This window comes from Trachemys scripta, chromosome 1, assembly GCF_013100865.1.
Source record: "Trachemys scripta elegans isolate TJP31775 chromosome 1, CAS_Tse_1.0, whole genome shotgun sequence".
In the NCBI taxonomy this organism is placed as follows: Eukaryota; Metazoa; Chordata; order Testudines; family Emydidae; genus Trachemys; species Trachemys scripta.
Window position 1 is genome coordinate 191247911 of NC_048298.1, and position 14938 is coordinate 191262848.

Consider the following 14938-nt stretch of genomic DNA (forward strand, 5'->3'; position numbering starts at 1 on the left):
CCCACTCGTTACGCCTTTCCAGCAGGATTGGGAACCATTAATAACAACTCTCTGAGTACGGTTATCCAGCCAGTTATGCACCCACCTTATAGTAGCCCCATCTAATTTGTATTTGCCTAGTTTATCGATAAGAATATCATGCGAGACCGTATCAAATGCCTTACTAAAGTCTAGGTATACCACATCCACAGCTTCACCCTTATCCACAAGACTCTTGTGGATATATATCAACTTGCTGATATACCTTGCTGAAGTCCAGTTATGTCTACCACATTCCCTCTATCCACCACACCAGTTACCCTATCAAAGAAGGAAATCAAGCTGGTTTGGCATGATTTGTTCTTAGTAAATCTATGTCGGCTGCTATTAATTATCCCTTCATCCTCCAGGTATTCACAAATTGAATGTTTTATATATAGCTCTAGTAGCTTCCCAGGTATCAAAGTCAGGATTACTGGTCTATAGTTCCCCAGCTCCTCCTTTCCCCCCCTTTTTAAAGATGGGCACTACGCTAGCTCTTCTCCAGTCTTCTGGGACGTCTCTTGACATCCATGAGTTTGCAAATATTATTGCCAGTGGCTCCAATATTTCTTCAGCTAATTCCTGCAAATGGGATTTAAGCACCTAAGTACTCTTGGAAAATTTTACCTTCAGCTTAATGATTTGAAAGGAGAAATGTTGGGCAATAGACTGAGATTTCTCACAAAAGTGTCCTTCATTTAAGTTCCTTCTGCTAGTCAGTCACCTTGAATAGCTTGTCTGAATTATAAATCGCTGCCTCTGTTGTACTCTCATTTGTTAGATTAAGAGGGAACTAGCTCAGTAAAATGCAATTAGCTTTCATGGTTCTAAATAAATGATCAAATCCCCACGATGACCTCCGTTAAGGCTAGGGCATAGAACTAAGGCAGCCCTGTACTTCACAGGACTAGTACAAATAAGTTCTGGATACTGGGAGTTGACTTTGGGCTGTGCCCATTTGACTGCTTGTGCCAGATGAGTTGATAATGTTAAAGAGGTTCAAGCTAGAATCCTAAGATGTGAAGTTTGTGATAAGTAAGTAGGTAGGACAAAACCTAATGTACTATGAGCCACTCCATTATTACCCCTCAGCAGTTTGTGGAAGCAGGTCAGCCACACACTATGGCTTCTGTGGAAGGAGTTTTCTTTACAACAGTACAGTAACTACTTGCTTAACGGTGTAGTTATGTTCCTGAAAAATGTGATTTTAAGCAAAACAATGTTAAGCAAATCTAATGTCCCCATAAGAATTAATGTAAAGGCGGGGGGGGGGGGGGAAGATTAGGTTCCAGGGAAATGTGTGTATACACACACACACACACACACACACACACACACACAGAGTATAAGTTTTAAACAAACAATTTAATATTATACATAGCAATGATGATTGTGAAGCTTGGTTGAGGTGGTGGAGTCAGAGGGTGGGATATTTCTCAGGGAATGTCTTGAGGCTAAATGATGAACTAGCAATCGGCTAAGCCCTCAAGGGTTAACACATTGTTGTTAATGACAGGTATCAGAGTAGCAGCTGTGTTAGTCTGTATCCGCAAAAAAAAAAACAGGAGTACTTGGGTCACCTTAGAGACTAACAAATTTATTTGAGCATAAGCTTTCGTGGGCTACAGCCCACTTCTTCGGATGCATAGAATGGAACATAATATTGAGGAGATATATATACACATACAGAGGTCCGTCATCCAGGTGGCAATTTTGCAACAGAAAAGCTTCAAAAACAAACTCCGAGAGATTGCTGAGTTGGAATTGATATGCAAACTAGATACAATCAATTTAGGTTTAAATAGGGACTGGGAATGGCTGAGCCATTACAAACATTGAATCTATCTCCCCATGTAAGTATTCTCACACTTGCTTCTTATCAAACTGTCTGTACTGGGCTATCTTGATTATCACTTCAAAAGTTTTTTTTTTTCCCCCTCTTACTTAATTGGCCTCTCAGAGTTGGTAAGACAATTCCCACCTGTCTCTCTATATGTATATGTATCAGGGGGTAGCCGTGTTAGTCTGTATCTACAAAAACAACAAGGAGACTGGTGGCACCTTAATGGTGGCATCTGTTAGTCTTTAAGGTGCCACCAGACTCCTTGTTGTTTCTATATGTGTATATATATCTCCTCAATATTATGTTCCATTCTATGCATCCGAAGAAGTGGGCTGTAGCCCACAAAAGCTTATGCTCAAATAAATTTGTTAGTCTCTAAGGTGCCACAAGTACTCCTGTTTTTTTTTTTTTTTTATTGTTGTTAATGTAGCTTCACACTCTACAAGGCAGCACTCTAAGTACATTGCCTTTTTAAATAAATCAGCAAGTTGAGACAGCAGCTGCTGCCAGCAAGCTCTCTCCGTCCTGAGCCCTGTCATGTCCCCACTCTGCTCCATGGAGATGGGGGGGCAAGGGGGACACCCTGACGTTACCACCCTTCTTTCTCCCCTCTGCACAGCAAGCAGGAGACTCCCAGGAGCAGCCCATGGCAGTTGGGGGAGGGACAGCTGAACTGCCCAGCAATTGATAGACTGCTGCACAGGGAACCTTGGGGTGTGGGGAGCTGATAGGGGGCTGCTGGTCCACACTGGCTCCAAGCCGCCACCAGCTAGCTCCAACAGGCTGCTCTTTCTGCAAGCAGTGGACAAAGCAGGCAGCTGCCAAACAGTGTTATAAGGGAGCATTGTGCAACTTTAAATGAGCATGTTCTCTAATAGATCAGCAATGAAACACTGTTAACCGGGACGACCTTGAGTGAGGAGTTACTGTAAGTGTTGTTTACTGGATGGCCCTCTGCTGGCAAATGTCAGCATTAATTAGGTTATACAAGTAGTGACTGGTCTGCCTGGTGTTTATGCTCCTGAGAAAACTTGTGGTTCAAATTAAGAGCACATCTCATTCATATTTTCAAATGGGATTAAAAAGGAAAAGTTGCATCTCAGCTCTCTGAGCCACTTACAGGCTAATTCATGAAGATGCTGGAACAATCACTTGCCACAGAACCTTGTAGCTTCTTATTGACTTTCACTAGAGAGTCCTTCCTGTGTCCTCTCTTTGTTTTATAACCATCTTCTGTTTTCAGAGTGCAGGTAAACGTCTCTCCAGCCAAATTCCTCTGATCATCCAATTCTACATCCTTCAGGACTTTGGAGATAAATTACAGAATTCAATGCTGCAACTTTTACAAGAAAGAGAAAAATTGAGCTTCTTTCTTCAGGAACAGAAAGATGCTGCCGATCAGAGACATTTTCTGAGTGGACGAATTCATCGTCTTACACAAGCTCGCCTTCGCTTAGTAAAATCTGTGCTGTAGCCTCTCTGCTTTAAATGGTCTGTTTCAAATGTCAGTTCTTGGTACTGAGAAGATCTATAATCAGAGCTTTGTATAACCCTTTAGAAATTGTGCATCTGTCTACATTGGCCTTAAAAACTGAATGAACTAAGAGTTTAGCTAAATCACGTAATTGCTTTAACCGCATCAGTTATGTGTGTCTCACATGTTCACCTGTGAACCATTTTATTTTGTTTTAGTTTCCTATGCTTCCTTGTAATTATGTTGCAACTGGGAAACATTCTGAATGTGTTCATTTTAACAAGTGAGGACATGAGCTCTCTGGTACAGACCATACAACCTTCAGTAAGCAAATGAATTAAACCATATTGCATGAGAGACTGAATCAAAAGTGTAAGTATATTTTAAATGTGTGCTTTCCTTCTTACATTTTTTGTTGTGTTCTTCCACATGCTTTATTTCAGCCCTGGAAATGAGTTAGTCTATTTTAACATTTTGAAATTATGGTACATATTTAAAAAAAAAAAAAAAAAAAAAAAAAAAAGGTAAATGTCACTTTGCAAGTGTAGTGTAGGATATAAAGTTGTTAGATGCTGGACTGAGATCCTCTGTATGTCACCTGATGTCCTGGCCCAATCACTGGCAAAGAACCTAATCATAATGTGGCTCAACAAATCATGAGTTGAGACCAAGTTGTTTCTGTGAGTGTGTACTGTAATTATGCTTCTATGAAACTCTATTAAAACTTTTTATACTGTTCTGGTAAAGCAACTGAGGTTGATCCCATCAGAGGGTTCAATGGCCTACCCAAAGGAGTGGTAGAGAAGCATATGTAGCTCATGTTGACCTGTTTGTTAGACACGATGGAAGAGCTGAGGGGCAAATGGGCATAGATTGAGCTTTCTTTAGTATATACCACAGCTGTGTGGTGTGGAAGCTTTCTTGGCCCTACTCAACTCCAGAAACTGAAGTCTCTATTTATAAAAAGAGGTACATTACTCTGCTGCTATTCCATCAACAGTAATGTGAGCTTATGGTCTTAAAAGAAAAAAAGCCCTGAAAGAAACACTTTTGGACACAAGTTTTCTTTGATTAAACTTCGTTATCCTTCATATGCATTCAGTAGTGAACTTGGTGAATACTTTTCTTTCAAGTATCATCAGAACACAGCACATGCCTGTTACAACTAAAGATAAGTCCAGTACTGACTCAAATCCAACCTTTTATCCGTCAAAATAGCAAAATAGATACTTCCCCTCAGCCCTTACTGCCTTTAAGATGAGCTTCCTTGCCACTTGTAAGTCCACTAAGTATCACTAAAATTGTCCTTCCCACTGAAGTTATTTAGCAGTGGGGGGTAGTCAGCACTTCTGAAAGTCAAGCCAAGTAACCTGTTTAAAGAACTACCAGGAAGCTTGCTGAAAGGTTGGAGAAAAAACCAGCTCCCTTAGGTGCCCCATCTTGTGCTTAAATCAGAAGAGTATCCTTCATCTCTGAGGCTCTCAAGGTGCTTTATAGACTTTCAGTCAAAATCAAAAGATTGAGAGAGGTAGAAATGCTGTAATAAATTACTGCAAGGAGAAATGATTTGTAAAAGATTTATTAGTTGTACCACTTATGTGCAAGACAACTGCATTTGTTTTCTTAAGAAAATTTTGCCTTGTTTTGGTATACATTGCTATTTTAAAAAAAGTCATTCCCCTGAAGAGATTTGTCATTCCTATAGAAAGTGACTCATTATGGCTTTTGTGTCCCCCTGAACATTCTAGCCTTTACAACCATTTTAAAAATATTATTTAAGTGGCACTCTGATATATAACAGATTATGGTTCCAAAACTGAAGTGGAAATTTCTCCAACTCAAGCTTTGGGAATTAAGGTACCATTCAGTAACAGCAAACTTGGTCATTTCACTCCATTAGAATTGGAGAGCACATAAAGCAGAAGGGATGTACTGAGTCTCATTACTTTTGGTCAATTTGTCAGCACCATACCAGTGTCTTTTTGTACACATCTAGAACTACAGCATTTTATTTTTCCTCTCTTAGAACATTAAAATCATGAGACTTATGTGAATGGTTAGTGACTTTGTGTTTTGTTTTGTTTTTTTAAAAAAGCTTAAGTGATTGGTCTCCTGCTAAAAATCGCCACATGGACAGGTACAGAGAACTTTCTACGGAATTAAAAGCCAGATTACTTTAAAACTGAGGTAGTCATGTGTTTGGTAGAAATGGGTTTTTTTGCATCTCTGATTTCCACACTTTCCCAGCCTTCCGTACCTACACTTTGATCACAGAGAATGACTACATGGAAGGCAACCGCACAGCAAAGCTTTGTTCTTTGCATTTCAGAGGGAAGAGTTCTCGGAATCAGTTAGCAGCTCCCAGCTCATAAAACTGAGCATGCTACTGGTACACAGTGTCCTGCTACAAGCTGTTCTCAGCAGCCTACCTGTGTTGACTAGCTTTAGAACAGTAGTTACTGTATTTCTCCTGCATGCTAGATGTGGGACCCAGGAAGGGTAACCGTGAAGAACAATGGCACATTTTCAATTACTGAGCTAAATGCTGATCCTATTTATGTTGGGGTAAAGCCAAAGAGATCACCCTGGCTGTTACCGCACCTGTAAAGATCCTGAGGATTTTTAACCACCTGAACATATGCCAAGACATCTCTCCCTGCCTCTAGTCTCCAATGCATGAAACAGTTTCCCTTTACCTATAATGCCCAGACTGACATTCATCATGTGTTTTCCTCTTTAAGTCACCAACTAGGACCCCAGAGATTCAGATTTACACCACAACTTACATTTAAATTAAATTATGCCAGTAAAGCAAGTGTCAAACCACCCTGCTTGTAACTGAAACAGTGATTATTTCAGTTACAAATGTGATTATAGAAAACCCTATAAACTTGGAAGCTACAAAACTAAAGGAACATGTCAGTTACCAGTTGACAGCAACTTTGTGCCACCAGGCACCATAATGAGAAAGGTGCTTGTTGTGAGTCTTCTACTTCATTAAATAGTTCAGTCACTGCAGCCAGCACAGAACTGAGTGTGCAAAACTTCAGGTTATTTGCAAGTAGTAAAAAAAATTGTAAGCATCTAGAAATTCTTTTTAAAAGTACATAATAAGGTAGCCAAGAAAGCCATAGCTCCATTTAGGATTGTTCTTGAAAATGATTCAGCAAGATCATCTATTTGCCTGTTTAAAAAAAAAAAGAAAAGAAAAAAAGTGGTGAGTATCATATGTCTCAGTTTTCTCAATTACTTGATATGATAGAGTCAGCTAATGGTTCTCAAGGTCATTAAAAATGTGATGTTACTTTTCATAATATGAATCATGGGGATTTGGAATAATAAATAGCGGGGGTTCTCTAACTCAAAGTCTTTAAATCATGATTTGAGGACTTCAGTAACTCAGCCATAGGTTAGGGGTCTATTACAGGGGTGGGTAGGTGAGGTTCTGTGGCCTGCAACATGCAGGTGGTCAGAGTAGATGATCACAATGGTCCCTTCTGGCCTTAAAGTTTAAACTCTATAAGCTTGTATAAAATGTTGAAGGAAGAGCATGAATATATATTTTACCTGCATATTTCTGTAAATCCAGTCGGTGAACATAGTCATATTTCCATAAACTCCAGGTCTTCTGCGACTGGCACAGCCAGTTCCCCAGCTTGTGTCACCAACTAGCCACCACACGGAGTTTTTCTCAGTTACTAACGGACCTCCACTGTCACCCTGGGCAAAAATAGGAGCCCACAAGCATGCTATTAGTGACCGTGCCCATTAGAAAGAGCTGATGGTTACAGTGTTTGAATCTGTATTTAAGTCTCAGAGGGAACAATAAAAAAATAAAACCCACTAAGTATTGCTTCCACACTGCATCTAAAACAGAGGTTCCCAAACTTCTTTTGCTGCAATCCCCTGTGGAGAGTCATGTCCAAGCATGCCCTCCTCTTTCTAAGAAACAGTATTCCATGGACACCTAGGGTCCAGGACCCCACCCCACAAGCCTCCCCTGCCCAGGACACATTTCAGGCAGGCAGCCTCAGCAGGACACAGCCAGTCATGCTATGCACTCTCCTTGTGTCCCCGCCAGAATCACTAACAGGCTGCAGGCTCCTCTAGCCTTAGCATGATCCCCAGCACGCATGTGCAAGAGCCTATGTGGGCAGAGAGGAACTACCTCCCAAGGAGAGGCCAGAGAGCTGCAATCACCCACCCCACCCCTCCTACACGGGAAGAGGCCATGCCCTCTCAGTCCATCCCTCCCTCCTCCTTGTTAGTTCAGCCTGGCAGCAGGAGCTGAGCAGGAGGCTCAGCTGTTGGAAGAAATTATTATTTTATCAATGCTGTTTTGAAGAAACAAGACAATTCTTAACCAGCCAGGTCCTTGCCTCCCCGATAACCTTGTTCTGCCCCATCCCCAACCCCGGGAGGCCACGCCCCGGTTTAAAAAGCAAATGATCTAAAACAAGGGCTACCTCAGTTACAGTACTACATAGTTAGCTTACCCACCAAAAATGCAAGAACTCATATATTGTTGGCTGCGTATTAAGGGTGGGAGAGACTGGTTTTCCCTTTTCTCAAAAGCATGAGAAAAGTGTTGCTACATTTGTGAAAAGTCACTCATTTTCAGTGTTCCCATGAAATTGTTACAGATTTGCATTTGAAAATGAGGGGCTAGCACTTTGCACAAATTTAGCAACAAGTCGATATTGGCATCGAAGACTGAGGAACTGGGATGGGAGAATCCAACTATCAGCCCTACCTCTAGCAGTTCTCTCAGCATGATGAAAACTGGAAGCCCGACTGCAATGCTCCAAAGACAGTCACTTGTCTATTTAACTAGACCGGTCATAGTCACTAGCATTTTAAATACCCTTTCCTGCAAGTGTTAGAATAATCAAAAAATTAATCTTTAAGAGCTAAAATAAACACAGATTATTACCTGGCAGGAATCCTTTCCTCCTTCTATATACCCAGCACATATCATGGTAGGCAAAACTAAGCCATTATAGAATTTGGCAGAATTACACACAGAACGTTCTATTAAAGGCACCATTACGGCATTCAAGACATCTGAAGTTTTACCTAAAATTGAAACACGCACACACACAAAAATGAAGTTAGAACAGGTCTCAGATTGTCATGTGTAAAGGTTACAAATCCCAGCAGCTAAATTTGCTTTCAGTGGTGCACAAAATCAAAAACCAGTCAGCAATGCCTTGGCATAAACACGGACCTTTGATTAAAAGTAGAACACAGATATTAAAAACCAGTTTGAAGATGACAATACATTATCCTAAAGAACATAAGAATACCCATCCTGGGTCAGACCAAGGGTCCATCCAGCCCAGTATCCTGTCTGCCGACAGTGGCCAACGCCCAGTGCCCCAGAGGGAGTGAACCTAACAGGCAATGATCAAGTGATCTCTCTCCTGCCATCAAGTATATTAAAAGTCTCACCCCCTTGGTATTCTGCTCCCCATCCAGATATCCAGCACTGTTGATCAGGTTGGAACATCATTCCAGGGTTAGGCAAACAAACAGGTGCTACAGTGTCTATGAAGTAAGAATATACTGGTGATTAGCAAGCCTAAGTAAGAGGACATAAATAAAAAAATAAAAATAAATAAAAATCTATTAGAGGGTCTTCCACCCAAGAGGAGACCCATGCTACACTGAATACTAGGAACTCCAAGTACACACTAGCGCTTTTAAATATAAAGGCTTCTCCCCTGTCCATTTAGCTTCCTAGCATCTAAGCAAGTATTGTGGTCATAAAAGCTGCCAGCCTGAGAACACTGAAGACCTCTTTATCCACAAGTAGTACAGGATGGGTAGAAGAAGTGTAGGCTTCCAAATGTTTCTAAGCCTTGACCTAAAGTTTCAGCCTCTGGGGATTCAGAGGGAGGTTAGTTCCCTCTCCATCACTCAAACAACAAGGAGTCTGGTGGCACCTTAAAGACTAACAGATTTATTTGGGCATGAGCTTTCGTGAGTAAAAACCTCACTTCTTCGGATGCATAGCATCACTCAAGTAACATTTAATTAACAAGTTAATGCCAACTGTTTTGATAGGGTTTATTTTCGGGGGGTGGGGGGAGAGTGAGTAGGAGAGAAGGGGGCAGAGGGAGCAAGACATGGAGATGAGACACTGATCCACTAGGACACAGACTGAGGGCAAGCATTGGTCAAGAATGCTTAATTCCCATGAGCATTGTGTACTTTCCATGCAAAGTCCTATTGAAATTAGCATGCTGCTTCTTCCACAGATTCCAAATAGGTTGTGCACAGCATGCAAACTAGCAGTAAAATATCTATTAAACAAACCTTTGTTTGCCTCTTAGCATGTAGGGCTCATGCTATTCCTACCACCAGCAGCAAGGGGGAGTTTTCTTCATGCTATTTTTGCCATTTCTCCAAGCACTATACGTTATTTTTCTTCATTGCATCTTATTAGAAAGTCTTAGGACTTCAGGTAATTTGAAAAGTCTCTTGAATGCCTTCAAATTCAGGGCACTGTAGTTGAGAGCATCCTCTCTGCCATCTCTCTCTGGGTTTGCACTATGCCTTGTCTTCCAGTTTTCACTTCTAGTTTGGCCACTGCGCTTCATTTCAAAAAGAGCCCACTTCAGTTTTGCACGCTCTTCCGGGGTCTGAAATAGTTTTGCTTCTTTCTGGAAACTGTTTTAGGTCTTGATCCATTGTGCACTATTCAGCTTAGGGCAAGGTACAGAAGTTAGTAGCAAGGCCTGGGAGTTATGTGCACCAGAATGGACTATCTGTTTGATTTTAGTAGTTCATTTTCAAGTGCTTTATAGTGGAAGAACTGTATGCTGTTTTGATGGAGAGGACACTAGGAGTTATAGCTAGTCTGAAAATCCCTGATGAATGGATTATGTGGTACACACACACTGGATTTAGAGTGTTTCCTTAGGTACCTCCTCTTTTCATAAAAAGATCACTCATTGCATTTGATGTGTAAGTCCCATATGTTGCAGTATATTCCTTGCATGTATAGGCTCTCTAGAAGGCCACTATGGGTAGTTAATAGAATGATCAGGTCATCAACACACAGCAAGGATTTCATTTCTCATTCATGAAGAATCCTGGGTTCCAGTAGAGCTGGCAGGTCATTTAAGTGTCCTTTGAAGAGGGCAGTGCTGACATGACATCCCTGCCATACCTGCAGACCTCTGATAGCTGATAAATTGACACCCAATTAAAAAAAGTACGTTTTATTACAGTTTCTATTTTGTAGCAGCTTAGTGTTCAATCCTGGCTCGCTGACTACAGGTTATTAAAATATCTTCCCATGCTTTGTATTTTTCTCATGTTTTCTAAGTGTCTGCAGAGCAAGCCCTTCCTCTTTAATGGCTGACACAATTTAAAAAATAAATAAAAGGGGGTGGGCAATTTCTGCAGCTGAGTTTTTGGGCTTAAGCACACAACAAGAGAATACCTACCAGTAATACTCAGCGGTGTCTGTAACTTCATCAGGGCAACGTCATTGTTTTTAGTATCTGAATCATAATTTGGGTGGGAAATTATTTTCTGCACTCTGGATCCACTTCTGGAGCGCGTTTCCGTTTGCTTCAGAATCCCAGCATACACGCTCCAGTAGTATGGAGAAGAAAACTGTCTGGAGAGTAAAATAAGGTTAGATTATTTGCTTCTGTATTAAGCAGAGCCCCATATACTTTCTCCTGCAGCAGTCAAATGATTTCAGATCTCATTGACTTTTTACTATGAATGGATAAGCACAAACATTGAACTATTATATCCTAAGAGAGTGGTAAACAATAGATACCCATTGCTCCCAATCCTCCTTCAGTTGCCAAAATAACAGCAAGAAGAATGTTAATACATTTAATCTATATGTGGCAATGAAGCTGGGAAAACCAGTGTTCACAATGGAGATGGCAGTGAGAAAAGAAACAAAGACCTGGTCTACACTGGGGGGAGGGGGGATCGATCTAAGTTAAGCAACTTCAGCTACGTGAATAACTTAGCTGAAGTCGACGTACTTAGATCTACTTACCGCGGTGTCTTCACTGTGGTAAGTTGACAACTGACGCTCTCCCATCGACTCTGCCTGCACCTCTCGCCCTGGTGGAGTACCAGAGTTGACACGGGAGAGTTTTCAGCAGTCAATTTATCGCGTCTAGACTAGATGCGATAAATCAACCCCCGCTGGATCGATCACTGCCCCTCGATCCAGCAGGCAATGTAGAAAAGCCCAAAGAGTACGGAACTCCTGGTACAGACATTCCATATTTACCCAGAGTGTGAAGATGTAGACATACAATATAAGAAAGAGACAGCCACATTTTTGTAGTCTTGGTGCCATTTCAATGACTGACCCTGAAGATAGCAGATCACAATGATGGGATTCACAAGGAGGCCTAACTACCAAAATGTAGTTCTGGGGAAGGGAACCCCAGTTATTAGGAAGAGACAGGCAATAGTAATGGGGGATTCAATTATTAGAAATACAGATAGTTGGGTTTGTGATGACCAGGAGAACTGCAGAGTGAATTGCTTGCTTGGAGCAAAGGCTGCGGACCTCTCAAGACATCTAGATAGACTTATGTGCAGGGCTGAGGAGGAGCTGGTGGCAGTGATACATGAAGGTACTGTGGAAGCAGAGAAAGAACTGACAGGAAGGGGATGCAATGCATGACAGTTCGTTAGCAAGAGTCAGGCTAACTGTAACCCTAATAACGCGAGATTTGTAGAAGCGAGGATTGTGTGAGGTAAGTGGGAAAGAACTGTGTGAGAAGTTGTTGCGACCTTGTGTAGATAATGTGTAGAAAATATTGTATGTAGACTAGAGTCAAAACAAGTGAGAAAAATAAGATATCAAGATGGCCTATGTATAAACAAAATGCAGCTGTTGCTTATTATTGTCTGTAATGAAAGGTATAAAGGTTTGCTGTAATTTTACCTGTAGAGAGACCTGTTTAGCTCTCTCCCTCTAAGCAATTGTTAGAGAAAATAAAGTATCTGACTTGCTGTACCCAAACAAAAAGTGAGAACTCTGTTATTCTCCGACAATTTGGGGGCTCGTCCGGGATGGCAATGCCCGCAGAGGTACCGGCAGCTGCTACGGATCGTTCCCCTTCGAATCCCATGGCGCCACAATAGAGGTAGGAGATCTTTTGAAATCTCTATTGGGGTGTCGGAGGAGGACTGTCCGACTAAAGTTCTCAGCTATGAATCCCAAGTGGAGATAGATGCTTTCCTCAGACCCAAAGTTAGGCACTGAAGTCCCTCAGAGAGGCAGGGCTTAGCACCTACCCCTCTCCTTACCATTTCCAGGGGACAGACAGGGAGCAGGGGTCGGTTGGATGGGGTGGAGGTTGGGGGAGGGGGTAAGGGGATGAGGGGGTTGGATAGGCATGGGAGTCCCGGGGGGGGGCTGTCTGGAGGCGTGGGTGTGGATAGGGTCGGGGCAGTCAGGGGACAAGGAGCAGAGGGTGGTTGGATAGGGGGTAGGGTCCCGGGGGTGGGGGGGGTAGTTAGGGGCCGGGGGTCCCTGGAGGGGCCAGTGAGGGGACAAGGGGGGGGAGGGTTGGATGGGTCATAGGTTCTGAGGGGGGCAGTCGGGGGTGGGAAGTGGGAGGGGATGGATAGGGGGTGGGGGCTAGGCTGTTTGGAGAGGCACAGCCTTCCCTACCCAGGTGTAGTGTATTAAATTGCTCCCCATAGGAATGTTCTACTTACTGTGTACTACTTATGGCTGCCAGTCCTGATGCTCCATAAGTAACACATTCCTACAGGGAGCAATTTAATACACTACATCCAGCGGCTCTCGCAGCTGTGCTGCCCGGCAGGACCTCGCAGCCTCACCACCCAGAGCGCTGGCAGCACGGCGAACGGAGGCTGAGGGGGAGGGGCCGGGGGCTAGCATCCCTGGCCAGGAGCTCAAGAGCCGGGCAGGACGATCCCGCAGGCTGGATGTGGCCCACGGGCCTTAGTTTGCCCACCTCTGAGATAGATTTTTTTTTTTTAAATTAAGTATATTGAAAAACAGATTTAACCAGTCTTTTGTATGGTTTTAACTGGAATTAGCTTTGTGCTTTCTGGTGTAGGTTTTTGTTCCCTAAATAATCAGCATAATTACCCAAAGTCCTCTGTATCTTCAAGTGTATCTGCATCCCTATGACATATAGGGAGGTCCAATTTTTAAAAAAAGGGAGGGTGGAGCGGGGGGACAGGCCCCATCCATGACATGAATGGAAACAGATGCTTCCTATTGAAAGCAAACAGCAAATTCCCAACTACCCTCTTACAAAGTGATTTTCCTTTAATAAAGTTAAAATGGTAAGAAGTTAGAATACCACAGAACATGCAACCAGATCGTCTCTCCCCACCCTCCACATGCACATGCACATCTTGCACTGATTGTATGTAAAAGAGGGAAAAAATTGATCAATTCAGTTTGAAACCCAGGAGGAGTTCTCTTAGATTTGACTTCCCCTACAACCTGAAGTCAGTATGTCCACCATCCCAAAAATCTACACTCAACCGTATATGTTGTGCAGTACCAGAATTCCCTCTCTTTGGGGAATCAATTGACAGAATGCAGTAGCTTAGGATTTACCCTTCTACACAGTGAGCAGCTGTCACTATCCATTCAGGGGTGATAATGGAGCCTCCACATACATGGGAGCCTTGGACTTGAAGGCTGACCTGCCACGGCCAGTCCCTCAGCACTGCAGCGCTGCCACCCACAATTCTGCCGGCAGGATTTGCATTTTTACGGGATACGCCACACTCTGGAAAAAAAAAAAAAACACAAAGATGGGTTGTGTGAGAGAGAGATTGTTTTCAACTATTATTGGCTGCAAGTCTCAGGATAACGATAATTCAAAGTTATGTTGGGATTTTCCCATTTAAAAAACCACCACCAGTTAACAAGAAAACTGGAACTTTGGAGGCTGAAGCTTTTAAATGCAGTTTATCAACAAAAATATGTCATGACCCTCTGGATGGGTCTTTGAAGAGACTGAATCCAGGACCTTTGGCTCTGAAAGTATAAGCCTCTACTGCCTGAATTAGAGGGTCAGAGGCAGTAGCAGACCTGTAACCTTCCTTAGGTTGTCCACCCACTAGAGGATATACCTATCTCATAGAGCTGGAAGGGACCCTGAAAGGTCATTGAGTCCAGCCCCCTGCCTTCACTAGCAGGACCAAGTACTGATTTTTGCCCCCGCTTCCCTAAGTGGCCCCCTCAAGGATTGAACTCACAACCCCAGGTTTAACAGGCCAATGCTCAAACCACTGAGCTATCCCTCCCCCCATAGAGCTGCTCTACTCTTGGTGTCTTATTTGGTAGCTTTTTTAATTGTCTGCCAGGGTGTCTAAATTAGTCAGGATCAGCAGTCTAACAAATTCACGGGTTCAAAATTCCATACTAAAGGCCCAATTCTCACTTACACTGCTCTTGCAGTGTGAACTATTGCAAGTAGTTGCTGATCTCTAGATGGGAAATGAAAAGGTGGGTCCTTTTAACTATCAGCATTTCAGATGGAAGACAAACAAACCCAAGTAAGGGATCCCCCCAGTATGTAGGATTGCTTACATTCCAAAACAAACTCTGGGGAAAG

At 42.6% G+C, this 14938-nt stretch overlaps 2 protein-coding genes across 3 annotated transcripts in view; one reads left to right on the plus strand and one right to left on the minus strand.

Annotated features, from left to right (window-relative positions):
* LOC117877349 overlaps window positions 1–4754 on the plus strand; it is a 132482-nt gene extending 127728 nt beyond the window's left edge. The window contains 1 exon segment of the mRNA XM_034770428.1: window positions 3057–4754. Coding sequence (XP_034626319.1) covers window positions 3057–3338 — 282 coding nt within the window. The 3' untranslated portion in view covers window positions 3339–4754.
* A 163-nt stretch (window positions 4755–4917) lies between these two features.
* The window catches only part of TMPRSS2 (transmembrane serine protease 2), a 39527-nt gene continuing 29506 nt past the window's right edge, over window positions 4918–14938 (minus strand). For both annotated transcript variants that reach the window (XM_034753190.1, XM_034753200.1), the window contains exons 10-15: window positions 13933–14107; window positions 10793–10968; window positions 8790–8885; window positions 8272–8414; window positions 6906–7058; window positions 4918–6522 (exon numbers count right to left, since the gene is read on the minus strand). In XM_034753190.1, the coding sequence (XP_034609081.1) occupies window positions 6511–6522; window positions 6906–7058; window positions 8272–8414; window positions 8790–8885; window positions 10793–10968; window positions 13933–14107 (755 nt within the window). In that variant the 3' untranslated portion in view covers window positions 4918–6510. The remainder of the gene's footprint in view (window positions 6523–6905; window positions 7059–8271; window positions 8415–8789; window positions 8886–10792; window positions 10969–13932; window positions 14108–14938) is intronic.